The sequence below is a fragment of the Primulina tabacum genome, chromosome 6 (genome assembly GCF_025594145.1).
Source record: "Primulina tabacum isolate GXHZ01 chromosome 6, ASM2559414v2, whole genome shotgun sequence".
Lineage (NCBI taxonomy): Eukaryota > Viridiplantae > Streptophyta > Magnoliopsida > Lamiales > Gesneriaceae > Primulina > Primulina tabacum.
The window spans coordinates 664,186-678,807 of NC_134555.1; the positions used below are offsets into that span (position 1 = coordinate 664,186).

Sequence of the window (14,622 nt, forward strand, 5' to 3'; positions counted from 1 at the left end):
TATATATATAACATTTCATGATTATCCCACCTGAATCTGCATGCATGATAATTAAGGCATGCACCCAGGGACGGATCCAGAAATAAAAGTTGGGGGGCTTGAAGTCAATATGATAAGTTATATATTATTAAAAAAAAATTTACATTATATCGTTCAACGAAGTTGTGCCCTACGAGATTTTAAAACATAAAATTCATCAATAATAGAATTTACATCAATATGTTTAGCTAAATCCCGTTCAATATAGAGTGTCAAACAATCGGCAAAAAAGTCATCCTCCATTTTATTGCGAAGTGCCGTCTTCACATGCTTTATTGCTGAAAAAGCCCGCTCAGTAGTGGCAGTAGACACATGTAATGTCAAAACAAGATGAATCAATCTAGTCAACATAACATAAACACTTGACCGTCCACTCTCGGTCAATTGCTGACACAACTCAACAAGTGTAGAAACCGCATCACATCAAGTTTATAATGTATCAATTCATACTCCAAAGCAACAATTTCTTGATCTGTGAAATCTCCAGGATAAAACTTCTTCGCAAGCTTGCAAATATCATCACTGTTAAATGAGTCAAATGAATTTTTAGGATCTAAAGCTGTACTAAGAGAAAGAAGTTCCACCGATGACTCATTGAACCGAGTATTTAACTCAATCAAAATGAAATCTATTGCTGCATTAAAAACATCAAAGTGGTAATGATGTTCTATTGTAGTTTGCCGACAGGAACGTCCAATCTTATATAGACAATCAAGGTCAGGTACATCAATTTCATTTCTTGAGCAAAAAACTTTAACTTCCTGAAGAAATTCATTCCACCCACATTCTCTAAATTCTTGAAGGCAAGTTTTGGTAGTAGTGACAAATGTGATAGCAGTCAAAATGTCTTGAGATTTTCTTTGAAGAATTTGACAAAGAGTATCTGTTGTTCTCATAATTTTATGCATTAAGTGCAAAATAAACACAAATTCAAAGCTTGCCATGTTTCTGTAAATCCCCCGAACTTCAGCCTTAACTCTTCCATTTGGAGAATAATCACTGAGAACTTCAAAAACTTTGCAAGTTGCAGTGTACATACCTATCAAGCTTTTTACCGAATCATAGTGAGAACTCCAACGAGTAGCTCCTGCTCGTTGCAAATTACCAATCTGGTTTGCACCACTTCCAGAATCACGTTCTCCAATTGACAACATATACTCAATTTCATTTCTCTGTGCAGTATGTAATTCAGCAATGCGCTTAGTAGAAGAAGTGACAATATTAACAATATTGTCCAAATGAGAAAAGAATTCCCAAATAACACTAACATCCTTAGCTGCAGAAACCAATGTCAGTTGTAAACGATGTGCAAAACAATGGACATAGTATGCATAGGGACAATCTTTGAGAAATAATGCTTGAAGTCCATTCCACGCTCCACGCATATTGCTAGCACCATCATATCCTTGGCCTCTGATTTTCTTAACATGGAGATCATGATGAACAAGAACATTTGATATCTCATTTTTCAAATTCATTGAGGTAGTGTCACTAACACTTTTGATGGCAAAAAATCTTTCTGTCAAAAAATCTCATGATTGTTCACAAACCTCAATATAATGGCCATTTGCTCTCGTTTAGATATATCTCGGGCTTCATCAACAAGAATACAGAAGTATTTATCTCCAACTTCTTCACGAACTATCTGTCGTACTCTATTGGTCATAATGTGTAAAATCTCTTTCTGAATTTCTGGAGCGATATATTGGGCATTTTTTGGAGCATTCTCAAGCACAACTTCATCAATTTCTATATTCATTTTTGCAAAAGCCTTCACCAATTCAAGAAAATTTCCACGATTAGATGAAGATAGAGATTCATCGTTACCTCTAAAAGCACAACCTTGAAGTGCTAGCCAACGAACACCTACAATTGAGGTGCTCAAACGCAGACGATTTTTCTCTTTTTTCTCTTTAGATTGTGCATGCATCACTTTATCAATATGTTGTGAGGGCCTCATCAAATTTGCAGCCCTTCTCTCACACATAGTATGAGGTGAAGAAGCTGCAGAACCAATATGGGCAAGAAAAGCACATGTTTTTCCTTGGTTTACCCTTTTCCAATTGTCAAATCCTTCATTGACCAATGCCGAGATATTAGATGAATTAACATCATTCAGGAAAAGAAAACAATAGAAACAATATGCCTTATTTGTTGAAGGCGAATACTCCAACCAATAAAATTTCTGAAACCATTTTTTCTGAAAACGACGATTCTGGCTTCCAAATTTTGTACCTGGATACTCCAACATATCTGGTTGATAAGGCCCCATATTTAGATATGAACGTCTTATCTCATCTCGTACATTAACATGATATTCACATATCTGTTTTCTTTTTCCTGGATCTCGTTCAATAAAAGTAGACGAAGACTGATGATCGTCTCTAGGAGAGGAACATGAAGGAATTTGGATATTGGGAAATAGAAGACTTTCACTGGATTGATGTTGCATTGTAAGGACCGTAGGAATTGAAGTATCTTCACTAGCTTGACGATCTCTCTTCTTAAAGAAAGAGGATATCAATGTTTTTCCTTTCTTTGCAGCAGATTGATATTTCATTTTGAAATAGTTCAATTTATAATCCTAAACAAGAATAAAATAATTATTAACCAAATAAACAAGTAATAGTCACTCAACAACTCAACAACAAACAATCAAGAAGCCACAAATCACACACAGAGAAGCTATAAAAAAACAAAATAAAAAATGTATAGCCGATTCTTACCTGGATTGTTGCCTTGCCGATGAGCAATTCGATTTCTTCGGGAGTCCGCAATTCTATTCTGTCGCTAAAGGGCTTGGGACTTGGGAGAGAAATTTTGTAGAATTGAGGTGGGGCGGACCAGAGGATAAATTTGGTCTCATCCTTGTAAATGTACGGGACTTGATTGGACTAAGACATTGATGTACGACGGTTTTTGAAACAACCGTCGCTATTAGCGACGGTTTTTCAAAAAACAGTCGCTAATAGCGACTGTTATTAGCGACTGTTTGAATAAACCGTCACTAGTAGCGACGGTGCAATTAAAACCGTCGTCGATCCAGATCGGCGGCGGTTTTACTAAAACCGTCGCAAATATTAGCGACGGTTTTTGAAAAACCATCGCTAAATTATTAAAAAAGTGGGCAGGGCTACAGCCCAGTACAGCCCTAGAATACATCCGTCTCAGCATGCACCTTTGGAAAATCCATCCAATATGATTTTCTTTTGGTACAAATTAACACATTAATTAACTGCATGTTGAAAATTTACAGGCACGTCCATGTCTTGCCCGCACGTTAGCGGAATATCAGCTTTGCTAAAAGCAGCACACCCAAATTGGAGCCCCAGCGCCATCAAATCAGCCCTCGTGACCACCACCTACACGATCGACAGCACTGGTTCCACTCTTCTCGATGCATTCGGCCTCTCTTCTCTGACCCCGTGGGCTTACGGAGCCGGCCACGTCGACCCTCTCAAGGCCCTCTCCCCTGGGCTCGTGTACGACGCCACGCCCGAATATTACATCACTTTTCTTTGCTCTTCAAACTACTCCATCAAAGAAATCGAGACAATAACTAATCGTCTTAACGTCACATGTGGAAGGAAATTCCGTGACCCGTGCAAGCTCAATTACCCATCTTTCGCCGTTGTTTTCAATAAGTCTCGGGTCGTAAGGTATACCCGGGAGCTGACAAATGTAGGGCGGGAAGGTTCGGTTTACCATGCGTCGATCGTGTCACCACCGGCTGTTCGGGTGGATGTTAAACCGGACAACCTTGTTTTCAAGAAAGTTGGCGGTAAGAGACGCTATACAGTTACAATATTTAAACCTGAGAAAGGATGCAGATTCATCGGCTCAGAGCGCGTTTGGTTCGTTTACTTGGAGCAACGCAAAACATCAAGTGAACAGCCCGGTTTCATTTTCGTGGTAGGTGAACGAATGTTATTTAGTATGATATTAGAATTAAATGTCATTAAAAAAAGGTGTAAATTCTTACATATGTATGACTCAAAATGTTAGCAAATGCCCAAATCATGTGATAATTAAAATATAGAGCAAGAAGGCTTATAACATATATATTAAGATCAAGGCCCATTGGTAGTTTTGATCATGGCCGGGGACATGCATGCTATTGCTCCTAATTCCTTTGTCATAATTTATTATTTTTGTTCATTAAAAGATCATATCCATATTTATACGGTGCTTGAAAATTGTAAACAAAATATAGTATCCTAAATGTTTCTTTGTTTTAGACCACAGAATAAGTTGAATCATTACCATGACTATATATGACGTTTGGAAAAGTTGAAAGAACGCTTCATATAATTGGTACAAGAGTCAATATCACGTATTTTATTTTATTATTATAAATTTTAGGTTAATTCAATCATCGGAATGTGAATTATCGAAGAGCTACAATTGTTTCTACCAGACTCCAAACTTTATGTTAGATCAGTTAATGTTGTAATCTGAGTTGCAAAATTACCACCTATAACTAAAAAGGAAACACCAAGTGTTAGTTTCGTACATGTTATTGACCACAAAGAAATATAAATTCACTTCACTAATCTGATCGGGGAAAGTATTTTTTTTATCTATTAAATTGTTCATTTTTAGATTTTGGTTTTGGATGCATTAACTTTTAATTTTTAGCTATTTTTGTTATTTGTCGATGTTACGTCGATATTTTTCGATATCGCATAAGTAATTGTACCAAAATGGACGAAAATTAAAAGATAATATATCTAAACCACAATTTGAAAAAACTGAGTGGACCAAATCCTAAAAATAAACAATTTAATGAAAAACAAAAACTAATTTCTCATCTTACTACCATAATCGCAAGTGATGAAGATCACTCATATGATATTTATGGGACGCCACATTTCAACTTCTTGATGAAATATAATATATAATTTTATGCAATTCTGGATATATATGCAAATTAATTAATTAATTAAAGTCAAGTTCACGTGCATGGACATGGATGGGTTTGAGATGGAGGGACCCCTCGATTTTATAACACATCCATGGAATTTAATTTAATTTAATTTTGAGGGGTTTTTAAATAATTAAGCCACGTATGTATAAAATTATTAAAGATATTTTTCTAGAATATAATATAATAAAGGAAAATGGGGGTAGGTGGAATCAGGAATTGGGTATATGGGGCTGAATCAGAACATGTGGAGTGTTTGCTTAGCTAAGGTTATATGGATGGTTTCGTTTGTTGGATTCTGCAAAAGTCGAGCACTTAAATGAAACATTGCAATTATAAATAGGGTTTCTATGAGGTCCATGAAATGAAATGAAATATACTATAAAACATTAATTTTGGATTAATATTGTTTCATTTGTATAACTAAAATGGTCGATATATGATTTTATGTCGATTTATGAGCCGCAACGATGAATTCATTTTTCCGAATCTCGGAGAAACTGATCCGTAGTACATGCAAAAACCCAAGTAAGAATCGGACCAGAAGAAAATTAATCCCCGACATCATATGATCTTCTCTCCAATAGCTTAACTTTAATTTATTCTATTTATGGGTTTGTTTTGGGCAGCCAACTTTAGATTCCTTATATATATATATTTTATCTACAAAAATAAACTATATTTGTTTTTTTCAAAAAAATCTATTAAAAATGTGATTTGTTCATCAGATAATAATATCTAAATTCTTAAAAACAGCAAGAAAGTGGGACTTGTGTAACGTAGTTTTCAGTCGCCATTTCAGAACATGCATGATCAGGTAGGTAATAATGTGTAAGAAAAATGTTATGTGCTAAAATTGGATGATTTCAACCCATTAAAAGAAAATGATCGGGAGAAGACCAATCTCACAACCAAACTTAGGTGTAAAGTTGGATATTTGCATTAATTTTCATTAGCATTTTAAAAGCTTCAAACCCAACGGGAGACCCACAAATTTTACGTTACAATTTCTACTTTGCTCTTGATAGCATCTTCGTTACTATCATATATATATATTTATTTTTTTGTAATTTTAGTTTTATATGTTGTCAAACTTCAGTCTTAGTCCGTTTTACATTTTTATTTTTTTCCGAACTGATAACAATGTGGTGTTGATATGGTTCTGACATGACACCGATGTATATAATGTCACATTAACATTCTCGATGAAAAATAATTAAAAATGCCAAAAAAATTGAAATTTATAGGACTAAAATTTAATTTGACAACGTAGAAAACCAAAATAGCAAAATGATAAATATATATGACAAAAATACAGTTTTCTCTTTCCAAAAATATTATAAATTAATATACCAGAACCAAATATATTAGCTGTTTTAGCTCTCTTAGCGCATCTTGGTTGTTTCACTGGAACAATATTCGTTTTTTTTTTTGGTACGATAATAGAATTCACAGTCGTTATTTTTTTCAGTGTGTATTAGGTAAATTATCGTACTGAAACACAAAATGACTTCAATATAAATATATAAACTCAATGGTCCGAACTTTCTTGATTTATGTATTAAATAAATATGCACTGTTGTTTGTGCTTACGACCCATGGGGAAGTATAAATGCCACTAAATCTCAATAATCAAAGAAAAGATTTAAACAGATTAGATAACATGGGAAGAGGCATTATTTGGGAACTGGAGCCAAATTTCTCACTACCCCACCGACAACATTTCTGTGTATAAAACTTACGAAGCTTAATTTCCTCAGTAGCCAAGGCATTTGAGCAGAATACATAATCTCTCTCGAAATATACCTTATATTATACCCAACATTCTCAAATTCTTGAAACAGTACCCGTAGTTCTCGTCAACAAATGAAGGTATCTTTTATTCTAATTTGTTTCTTGGAGTATCGGTCTTGGATTTCATTAATGTGGTTGTGTTTATTGGTGTAGATCTTCAGTTTGCTGAGAAAGAAAGGGAGCCATCGTCAACTAAATCAAGAATCAGGGATGAATCGTGAGTTTTTTTTCACGTCGACTTTGAACAAGAAAGCAAAATGTTCAAGTGTTATTCGAATCAATGCATGCAAGAAAATTTTAAAACCAGGCTTCAATACCATTGCAAATAATTAATGAACGTTGAAAAATGATTTAATTTAAAATATTCCAATGTCTCGTCAATACAGATCATATGATTCATCAATCATGCAGAGAAGAATTCAATGATTGGCCAAATGCTTTACTTGCTGTTGGGACTTTTGGAAATAACAGTCTCAAAGACTCAGACAAGTCTAATATTCAAGCGAGCTCAAGTTTACCCAGAAGTCCAGATCACCTGGAACACATTACACAAGAAGATTCCCGAGAAACTGATAAAAAGTTGAGAATAATTCTCAATCAACATATTTCCACTGATTCTAGTTTTTCTGGGGAGTTGGAAAAGTATTATGCATCGCTGGAGAAATTCTTGGAAGGTTTAGTAAACGATGACAAGATTATCAACAAGGCAAAGAATAGTGTGCCAGAAAAGAAAAATTCCCGCTTCCATCAAACCTCGAGCTCAGATCATGGCAGGGAAGGAAACAATGTAAGGTTAGAAAACAAAAGAGGTGGCATTGGTAAAAGGTCATTGTCTTTTCTTCTCAAGAAGGCATTCCTGTGTAGAGGTGGATCTGTGCTCACTGCCGGTATAAGGGATCCAATTACAGGGCCTGTGTTGGCTAATTCAAGAATGGACAAGGTACATTTTAAAACTAAATGATAAGCCAATGTTCACAGAAAAACCAACACACATTCTAGCATCATGATCTTGCACTATTTTCTTCCAGATTTTAAGTGTCTACTCTGTTCGAAGTACAAAAAAGGTCAATCTTTTTCCTATCTATGAACAGATTTTAAGGGCCATCCTGAATGGAAGGGTCTACCCTCAAAGGTCTAGCCCAAAGAAATATCTGGATATGGATGAGGGAGATAGTGATGGTGAAGAGCCAAAAGAGGCCACAGATGGAAGCAAATGGGTTAAAACAGATAGAGAATGTAAGCATACTACATATTTTTGCGAACAATATTGTGAAAAATACTTGCATTTTTTTGCAACATGAACTCTAAATTATCACATTTCCAGTGCTTTCATATCTTGTTGTAAGTTAATTCCACAGTTTCTATGGATTGTAGATATTATTCTGGAGATGTAATCTGTGTTGTCTCCTACTACAAGGAACACGCAGGATACCATCTGGAAATGCAATTTGTGTTGTCTTCACCAATAAGGAATATTCGGGTACCAAGATGCTTCAACATTTTCTATTTATTCTACAGTTGTACTGCGTACTAAAATGGTGAATTGTATTTTATTCTCTTGAACGATGACATTGAGGTGTTTCACATAGGAATAAGATACAATTCACAATGTATTTGAATATAAAATTCAAGACATTAATCGACTGAGGAGGCAGATACTAGTTTCAGAAGTTATGTATAGTCCTCTAGGGGACGCACGTATTTTTCTGTCATGGTTTGTGTTAAAAGCTTTAGAATGTGTCATTTTACCATGCTTGACTTATTCTTTAATCTATATTTTCTTCATAGTCAACAAAAAAGTGAAATACTTTAACTCCCAGTTCTTCTAAATTGCAATATTATTTCGAAAAAACTAAGTTTTTTGAACTGATTTTCAACAGTAATCATGAGATAGAAATATCATAAAGTCCTCAAGGATTTCTTGCATCTTATCATAGTCGGCGCCAGCATACTGTGATTTACTTACAATTTACTTTTTCACTTAGAGAAAATAGAAGCCAACATAAGAGGTTCCGAGCGACAAGTATAATTTTCACAAAGAACTCTCCTGATTCATCTGATCAAGTTTTCATCACATTAGTACCTAGAGAAATACCATTCATCTTCCAACTCTCTTAAGGCATATGGGGATTCATTAGTCAGCCCAAGTAGCTATTGTACAGATAAATATTAACCAAATAACTAACTTCATTGTTCCTAGTCCATTCTTGTAATGTAGCATACTGTTGTTTTCACACATACAAGGTTTTATCCAATTTCCTCTTGCATTTGTTCCCAACTCTAAAGAAAACAAACTGACGAAGAAATCCTATAACCGATGCAGTAGAGGTTACAATCTTGATTCCTAGTCAAATACAAATTTGGTTTTCGTCATCCAACGGGATAACTGAAATTTATTTTCGATTCAAATGGCTAATTTCTTTGTTAGATTAACTGACACATAATATCAATCCTATAACCGATGCATTAACTTAGAATTTTTTTGATGCGAATCATAACGACTTCACCAATAAATTTTAACCAACTAGATCAAGAAATGGTTACCAATCCACTGCATAACAAAACATGAGTGGTAACTCTATGCTGTCGGTAATTGCCACCATTAAGCACTGCATTGCATCATGCTTTAAGGAATCGTAAAATAGCTGCAATTTATCTATTTCTTTTATTTTCAAAACCCCTTTTATATAAAAAAAACATAGCTATTTACAAATCTATTAAAAAGGTTTATTCTTGCAAGACAAAAGATACAATTAACATCAAGCATCCAAGGCATATGACGATGGTTTAGATTATGCAAGTACACTCTTATGAATAAGTAATATTCGGGTTCGAAAGATAAATCTCATAAACTTACATATAAAGCATGCAGTAGTAAACATACAAATAACATAGTGTTTAGTCAGGGAAGGTGAGCAAAGAAATGAGGGACTCATACTTCGGAAAACGTGAAATGAGTTCTGAACGATTTGCCATCTCAAAATCATCAAATTGGAAGGCAGGCGCACATGTGCATCCAACAAGAGAAAAGTGCTTCTCTGGATCCCTTGACGATTGTTTGATTACTTCCGTGTCGGAGGAAATATCAACATCAATGTCCTTGGTTGGAAATGAACCAAACCAGACATTTGGAGGCACTGAATACTGCACTGATTGATTCTCCGAAAGAATGTCAGGTCCAAGGCATGTTAATTTTGCACTCCCATCAGTTTCATTCAATTCAAATACCTGGAGTGGAATTGGCTTCATACAAAGAAATGTCGAAAAGAGCATGTCCAGAGGAACATGAAACTTAAATGCTAAGATACAGCTATTTCAAATTATCCATGCACAAATTAACAAGAGATCAATTTGAGAAAAAACCTATGAAGGATCATGCAAGAGACATGATAATACACATTATTTTCGCTAGATTCTTGAAGTGTTTTTTTCTACTCACATCCATTAAAGAAGAAGCATTGTACATTATCTGACACATGGTAATCCAAAAAAAAAAAAATCAAAAGCAGCTTCTCTAATTCGAAATTTTGCAAAATGATAAGAAAGAAGATCACCGTTAAAGGTTCTCCCGAGTAAAAATGCCAGGTTTCTGCACATGGAATGCGATGGAGGTGAGAAAAGCTTCCAGAAGGCAACAAGAAGTATATGCATGTGCTAACAGGTCGGTCTACCTTATCTGCATGTGAAATATTACCGAAACAGAGTAAGAACTGGGGCACAAAGATAAATCGAGGTGTAACATGGCAGCATAAATTTCTGGAGTAAGAACTCGGTGAATAGAAAGTTATCGCACACTCAGGAACAAAGTTCTACATGTATGAAGTATGTCGTTCGCCTACATATTCTGAATAATAAAATGAATATAGCGGATTAATCAAGTTCATAGCAGCACAAAAGTTGTAGAATAAAGTATCGTGTACTCCGAGAACAAAAAATATTATAAATGCATAAGCATTTAATACACTGGAAACCAAATACAGACGTATACAGAAAGTTACAAGATTTATCAGCGAACAAAATCCTAGAATCTTAATCTCGAGCTAAATAAGGACAACATCTGAAGCACAAGTATGCGTTTAATCAAACACCGTTTCAGCTTGTATCAATGTTACTATAAAAAAAAAACATAAATTTTTATTAGAAGCAATCTGCAGCCGTATTCGATCAAGAAAAATAGATCCCAATCAAAAAAAGAAAACTTTTATAAATATATTATCCCAGTTCATATAAAATTCAAAACAAATTTAAACGAAGGATCCATGACCTATAACAAAACAACTGAAATGTTGAACAAGTGCAGACTTACATTGAGAGGGAAGATGAGATCTGGAGAGAATGAGTGAGGAGTCTCTGAACGTTTCCGAGTAAAACCCACCTTCAGGATGAGGCTTTAGATTCAACTTTGCCACGATCTCTGATGCAGTCGCTGTTGTTGAATTCATCTTTTTTGCTTTTTTTGGACTCCGATTTTTGGAGACTGATTCGATCGAAGTTGCTGTGTGGTTGCCTGATTGTGTTGAATTTGAATAGTAATGTGATATATATTGTAAAAAATAGTTTCCGGAATTATGTTTCTATATAAAATTGAAGGAAATGATTTATACGGTCTATACCCCTTCACTTATTATTGAACTTTAGATTTAAAAAATTAATCTAACTTGAAAATTTAAGATGATAGGTTGATTCAACAAGGCAACTAATTTTGTGATATCTCACATTTGGTACAAAAATTATTTTTTTTTTAAAAGACCGACACTCTTACAATCGTGAAAACAATGTTATCTATCGTAAGAGAAATAAAACACATGAAATCAAAAATAAAATCAACCTTGTCGAAAAATCTGAAGGTGAAGTGTTGGCCCTTGAAATCTGTTTTGTCAAATTTGACGGCTATCGATAAATATTCCAGAAACAGATTGCTTCACTTGTTGATGTATACTAAATGTGTTGTGTGCAATAACATTTTCACATAGAAAGAGGAAAAAAAGATAATGTCAACTTGAAAACTCTTGATCCAAGAGTAATCATTCTTATTTCACCCTCATTAAGTACTCAAGACTGAAACACTCTCTTCACAAATCCTTGCACGGATCTGCCCATTCCAGCTCCCACAGCGCCAGATACTTGGCCTGCAAATTCGCAAGTCTCTAAAAGCTTTGGGATAAAAAAATTCGTATCATGGAATTTGGTGGCAGATCATTTCATTGGTATACCGCATACTTATTAGCAACTTATGTACATGAAAAAAGTACAAGTGACCAAAGAAGCAATGAAAAGGAGACAATATGGTTACCTCCTGAACAGTGTTTTTCAGATCAAATGCATCTTTAATTCGTCCATCCAAGAATGCCCACGTATTCTGAACATCTAAATCGATAGCATGACAAGGGAATAAGCCTTTGTATAGAAAACAGAGAGGAACGACACTACTTAAATTATATTATCTGCCAGTCAAGCTGTACCACTACTAATTCAGCTATGCTAATAGTGAATTGTATTGACAGATAAAAAGTTATAGTGAACAACATTGTGCAACAAGAAAGCTAGATCAAATGCCAAGAATGTTCCTGCCAAGTATAACATGGAATTAGCACGTGAGAACAGAAGGGAAAAAAATATCACAGGCTTTGTCAAGACCTGAAAAATAGCATCTGAATCACGCAAGGAAAAAAATCAGATCACAATGCTAACCTGGGGAAGCATCGGTAAGCATGTATAATTCAGTTGTGGAGTATATCCCACCAAGGACCGTGCGCTTCACATACCAATCGATGTCAACAGCCTTATCCCCAGCAGCATGCCAAATTTCATCAACAGCATTGCTCGCTGCTTGAAGCTCGCAGACATGTTCAAGGGTTGCGCCTACAATTCATCTTATAAAGCATTTACTTGCACGAGCATCTCAATGAAAACCCAAGCTGGGAGAGACAACAAGGTTCACCTGTATGCTAAGTGCTTGGGGCCATTTTGAAATTCATGGAGCCTGCATCTCTACTCGAATTCTGACAAGCTTTGAAATTTTGTTGACCGGGAATTAAGCTTTCCAATTCAGTGTTTGTCTCAACTATGTCTATTAGCCTTTGCAGACAATCATCCATGAAAAACTGAAGCAAATATATTAAAGAGCATTGATCAATGAGTATATATAAAAGCCTATCCACAGAATGTGTCTCCATGGCCTAAGAACTATGAGCATTGAATAGATATAAATATTATGAATCCCAGAGGAGCATAAAAAGGACAAATCCATTATCCTGGTCACAAGCCATTCTGTTTTGGTGTTGTTCTAACTTCTAACACCCAAATAAACATGAATATAGATGCTAAAAATGTATACCTACACTAGGGAAGCTTCTTTCCGAGGAAAAGAACCGACAATAGAAGGTGACACACCAACATCTGTTGCTCCCGCAATCATGGCCGCATCAGTCCATCCTAATCTAATCTGCTAAAAATTTGCAAGTCACTATTACCATTTTCAGAAAGTAGTTTCACACTTACGCGATCACTCCAATTCTCCCAAGAAAAAGAAGGATTATTTCAATCCATTAGGTACGTCACCATCGATTTAAAGACTCGGAAACAGATAAAAATAACATTAGGATTCTATAGGCTGCATTGATATGAAATCAGAGATGGGATTGAATACAATTCCATTGATTATTTATCTAGTTTTATTGTGCACTAAAATCATAATCCATAAGTTTCGCGAACGAGACCATTTTCACATCCTACAATACACACACAATGGGGAACGGTTTCAGATCCGGCTGCAGTAGAAAAAAGCCTTGGATTTGTGAGTACAGGTGTTGACGGAACATGATGGGCAACGCCGGCAGCAGCCGTTTCGCCACCGCGAATCTATTCATTTGCTGAGGCAATAATCAAGCAGAAATTTTGGTTACCACAAGTGTAGTAAGAAGCCACTTCGATCTCAATTTCAGTTTCACGAAGTATAATATTGCAAGTATGATTATACTTACGCAAGTAGAGAAACTTTTAACATGAGGCAGTATTATTATCAGTTTGAGATTACAGAAATGAATATGATTGTCAGCCTCAAACGTGTCCGGATTTGTTAAAAAAGACGAATTTGATTGTAAATAATGAGCACAAATTCTAGATAAATCATTTCTAAAATGATCTTGTAATGGCTAAAACATTGAAGATCTCGGTTTCTTTAGGTGGCAGTTAGCAGCAGGAAGAGACTACGTGTGAACTCATGGAATTGGAGATCCAAATGGGAAGAATAATAAACTTGAACTTGATTGATAACTCACTGGATATCAACCTCTCGTTGCTTTTTGGCTCACCTGACGCGGATGAAGATTTCCTATCCTTCATTGTGAAATAAGTAAAGTGCGGGAACGCTTCTGCCTGTCACGTCTCTGCTTACAATAGGAGTCGGACTCTTCAGGTGAATTATGTGAGGATCATTCGATTTCAATTGGTTTGTGAAATGAGGTCTCAGCAGGTAGATTGGAAGATACAAGTTCATGGTCAGGAAGTCTGCTCTGAATATACTTATAATGATGCTGCAGCACAAGCCTTTTGGACCTCAACTACCAATTTCTTCCTTTGAGGCAACCTTAGAACAGTATAAGAAGAAGGTAAATGAGCTAGTACCACCTTCTCTCCCCAAAAAGTCTGATGGTTTTCCTTCAGATAAAGACGTTTCTTGGGGAGAAAGTGGACGTTGAAGTGGATTACAAAGGAGAACAGTATAGCACGACGAATAGCTGCTTACCTTGTGAAATTGATTGCACAGTTCAAACAAGTTTTGTACCAGATGTTGGGAATGTGGAGCAAACAAGGACCTTGGTTGCTTCATTGGAGGCAGGCTTAAAATTTTCCATTTGTACATA

At 35.5% G+C, this 14,622-nt stretch overlaps 4 protein-coding genes and 1 pseudogene across 5 annotated transcripts; 2 read left to right on the plus strand and 3 right to left on the minus strand.

The window, feature by feature from the left end:
- Positions 1-419: 419 nt before the first annotated feature.
- LOC142548333 (uncharacterized) lies at positions 420-1,517 on the minus strand. The gene is made up of 2 exons (XM_075656637.1): positions 749-1,517; positions 420-667 (listed from the first exon to the last, which is right to left on the minus strand). Exons 1-2 carry the CDS (start codon positions 1,515-1,517, stop codon positions 420-422), a joined length of 1,017 nt encoding a protein of 338 aa, XP_075512752.1.
- Positions 1,518-3,303: 1,786 nt separating this feature from the next.
- Positions 3,304-5,286, plus strand: LOC142548334 (subtilisin-like protease SBT1.8). The gene is made up of 2 exons (XM_075656638.1): positions 3,304-3,951; positions 5,170-5,286. Exons 1-2 carry the CDS (start codon positions 3,304-3,306, stop codon positions 5,284-5,286), a joined length of 765 nt encoding a protein of 254 aa, XP_075512753.1.
- A 1,306-nt stretch (positions 5,287-6,592) lies between these two features.
- Positions 6,593-9,432, plus strand: LOC142548439 (protein DEEPER ROOTING 1-like). Of its 2 annotated transcripts, XM_075656761.1 has the most exons (5): positions 6,593-6,835; positions 6,911-6,974; positions 7,144-7,697; positions 7,849-7,993; positions 8,132-9,432. In XM_075656761.1, the coding sequence occupies exons 1-5, from the start codon at positions 6,830-6,832 to the stop codon at positions 8,149-8,151; spliced, it is 789 nt and encodes a 262-aa protein (XP_075512876.1). In that variant the 5' UTR covers positions 6,593-6,829; the 3' UTR covers positions 8,152-9,432. The 2 variants fall into 2 exon arrangements, with proteins under 2 accessions (XP_075512876.1, XP_075512875.1); XM_075656760.1 differs by having other exon boundaries at positions 7,849-9,432.
- A 110-nt stretch (positions 9,433-9,542) lies between these two features.
- LOC142548440 (uncharacterized) lies at positions 9,543-11,294 on the minus strand. The gene is made up of 3 exons (XM_075656762.1): positions 11,064-11,294; positions 10,312-10,433; positions 9,543-9,985 (listed from the first exon to the last, which is right to left on the minus strand). The coding sequence occupies exons 1-3, from the start codon at positions 11,197-11,199 to the stop codon at positions 9,656-9,658; spliced, it is 588 nt and encodes a 195-aa protein (XP_075512877.1). The 5' UTR covers positions 11,200-11,294; the 3' UTR covers positions 9,543-9,655.
- Positions 11,295-11,590: 296 nt separating this feature from the next.
- LOC142547952 (uncharacterized) lies at positions 11,591-14,622 on the minus strand (annotated as a pseudogene).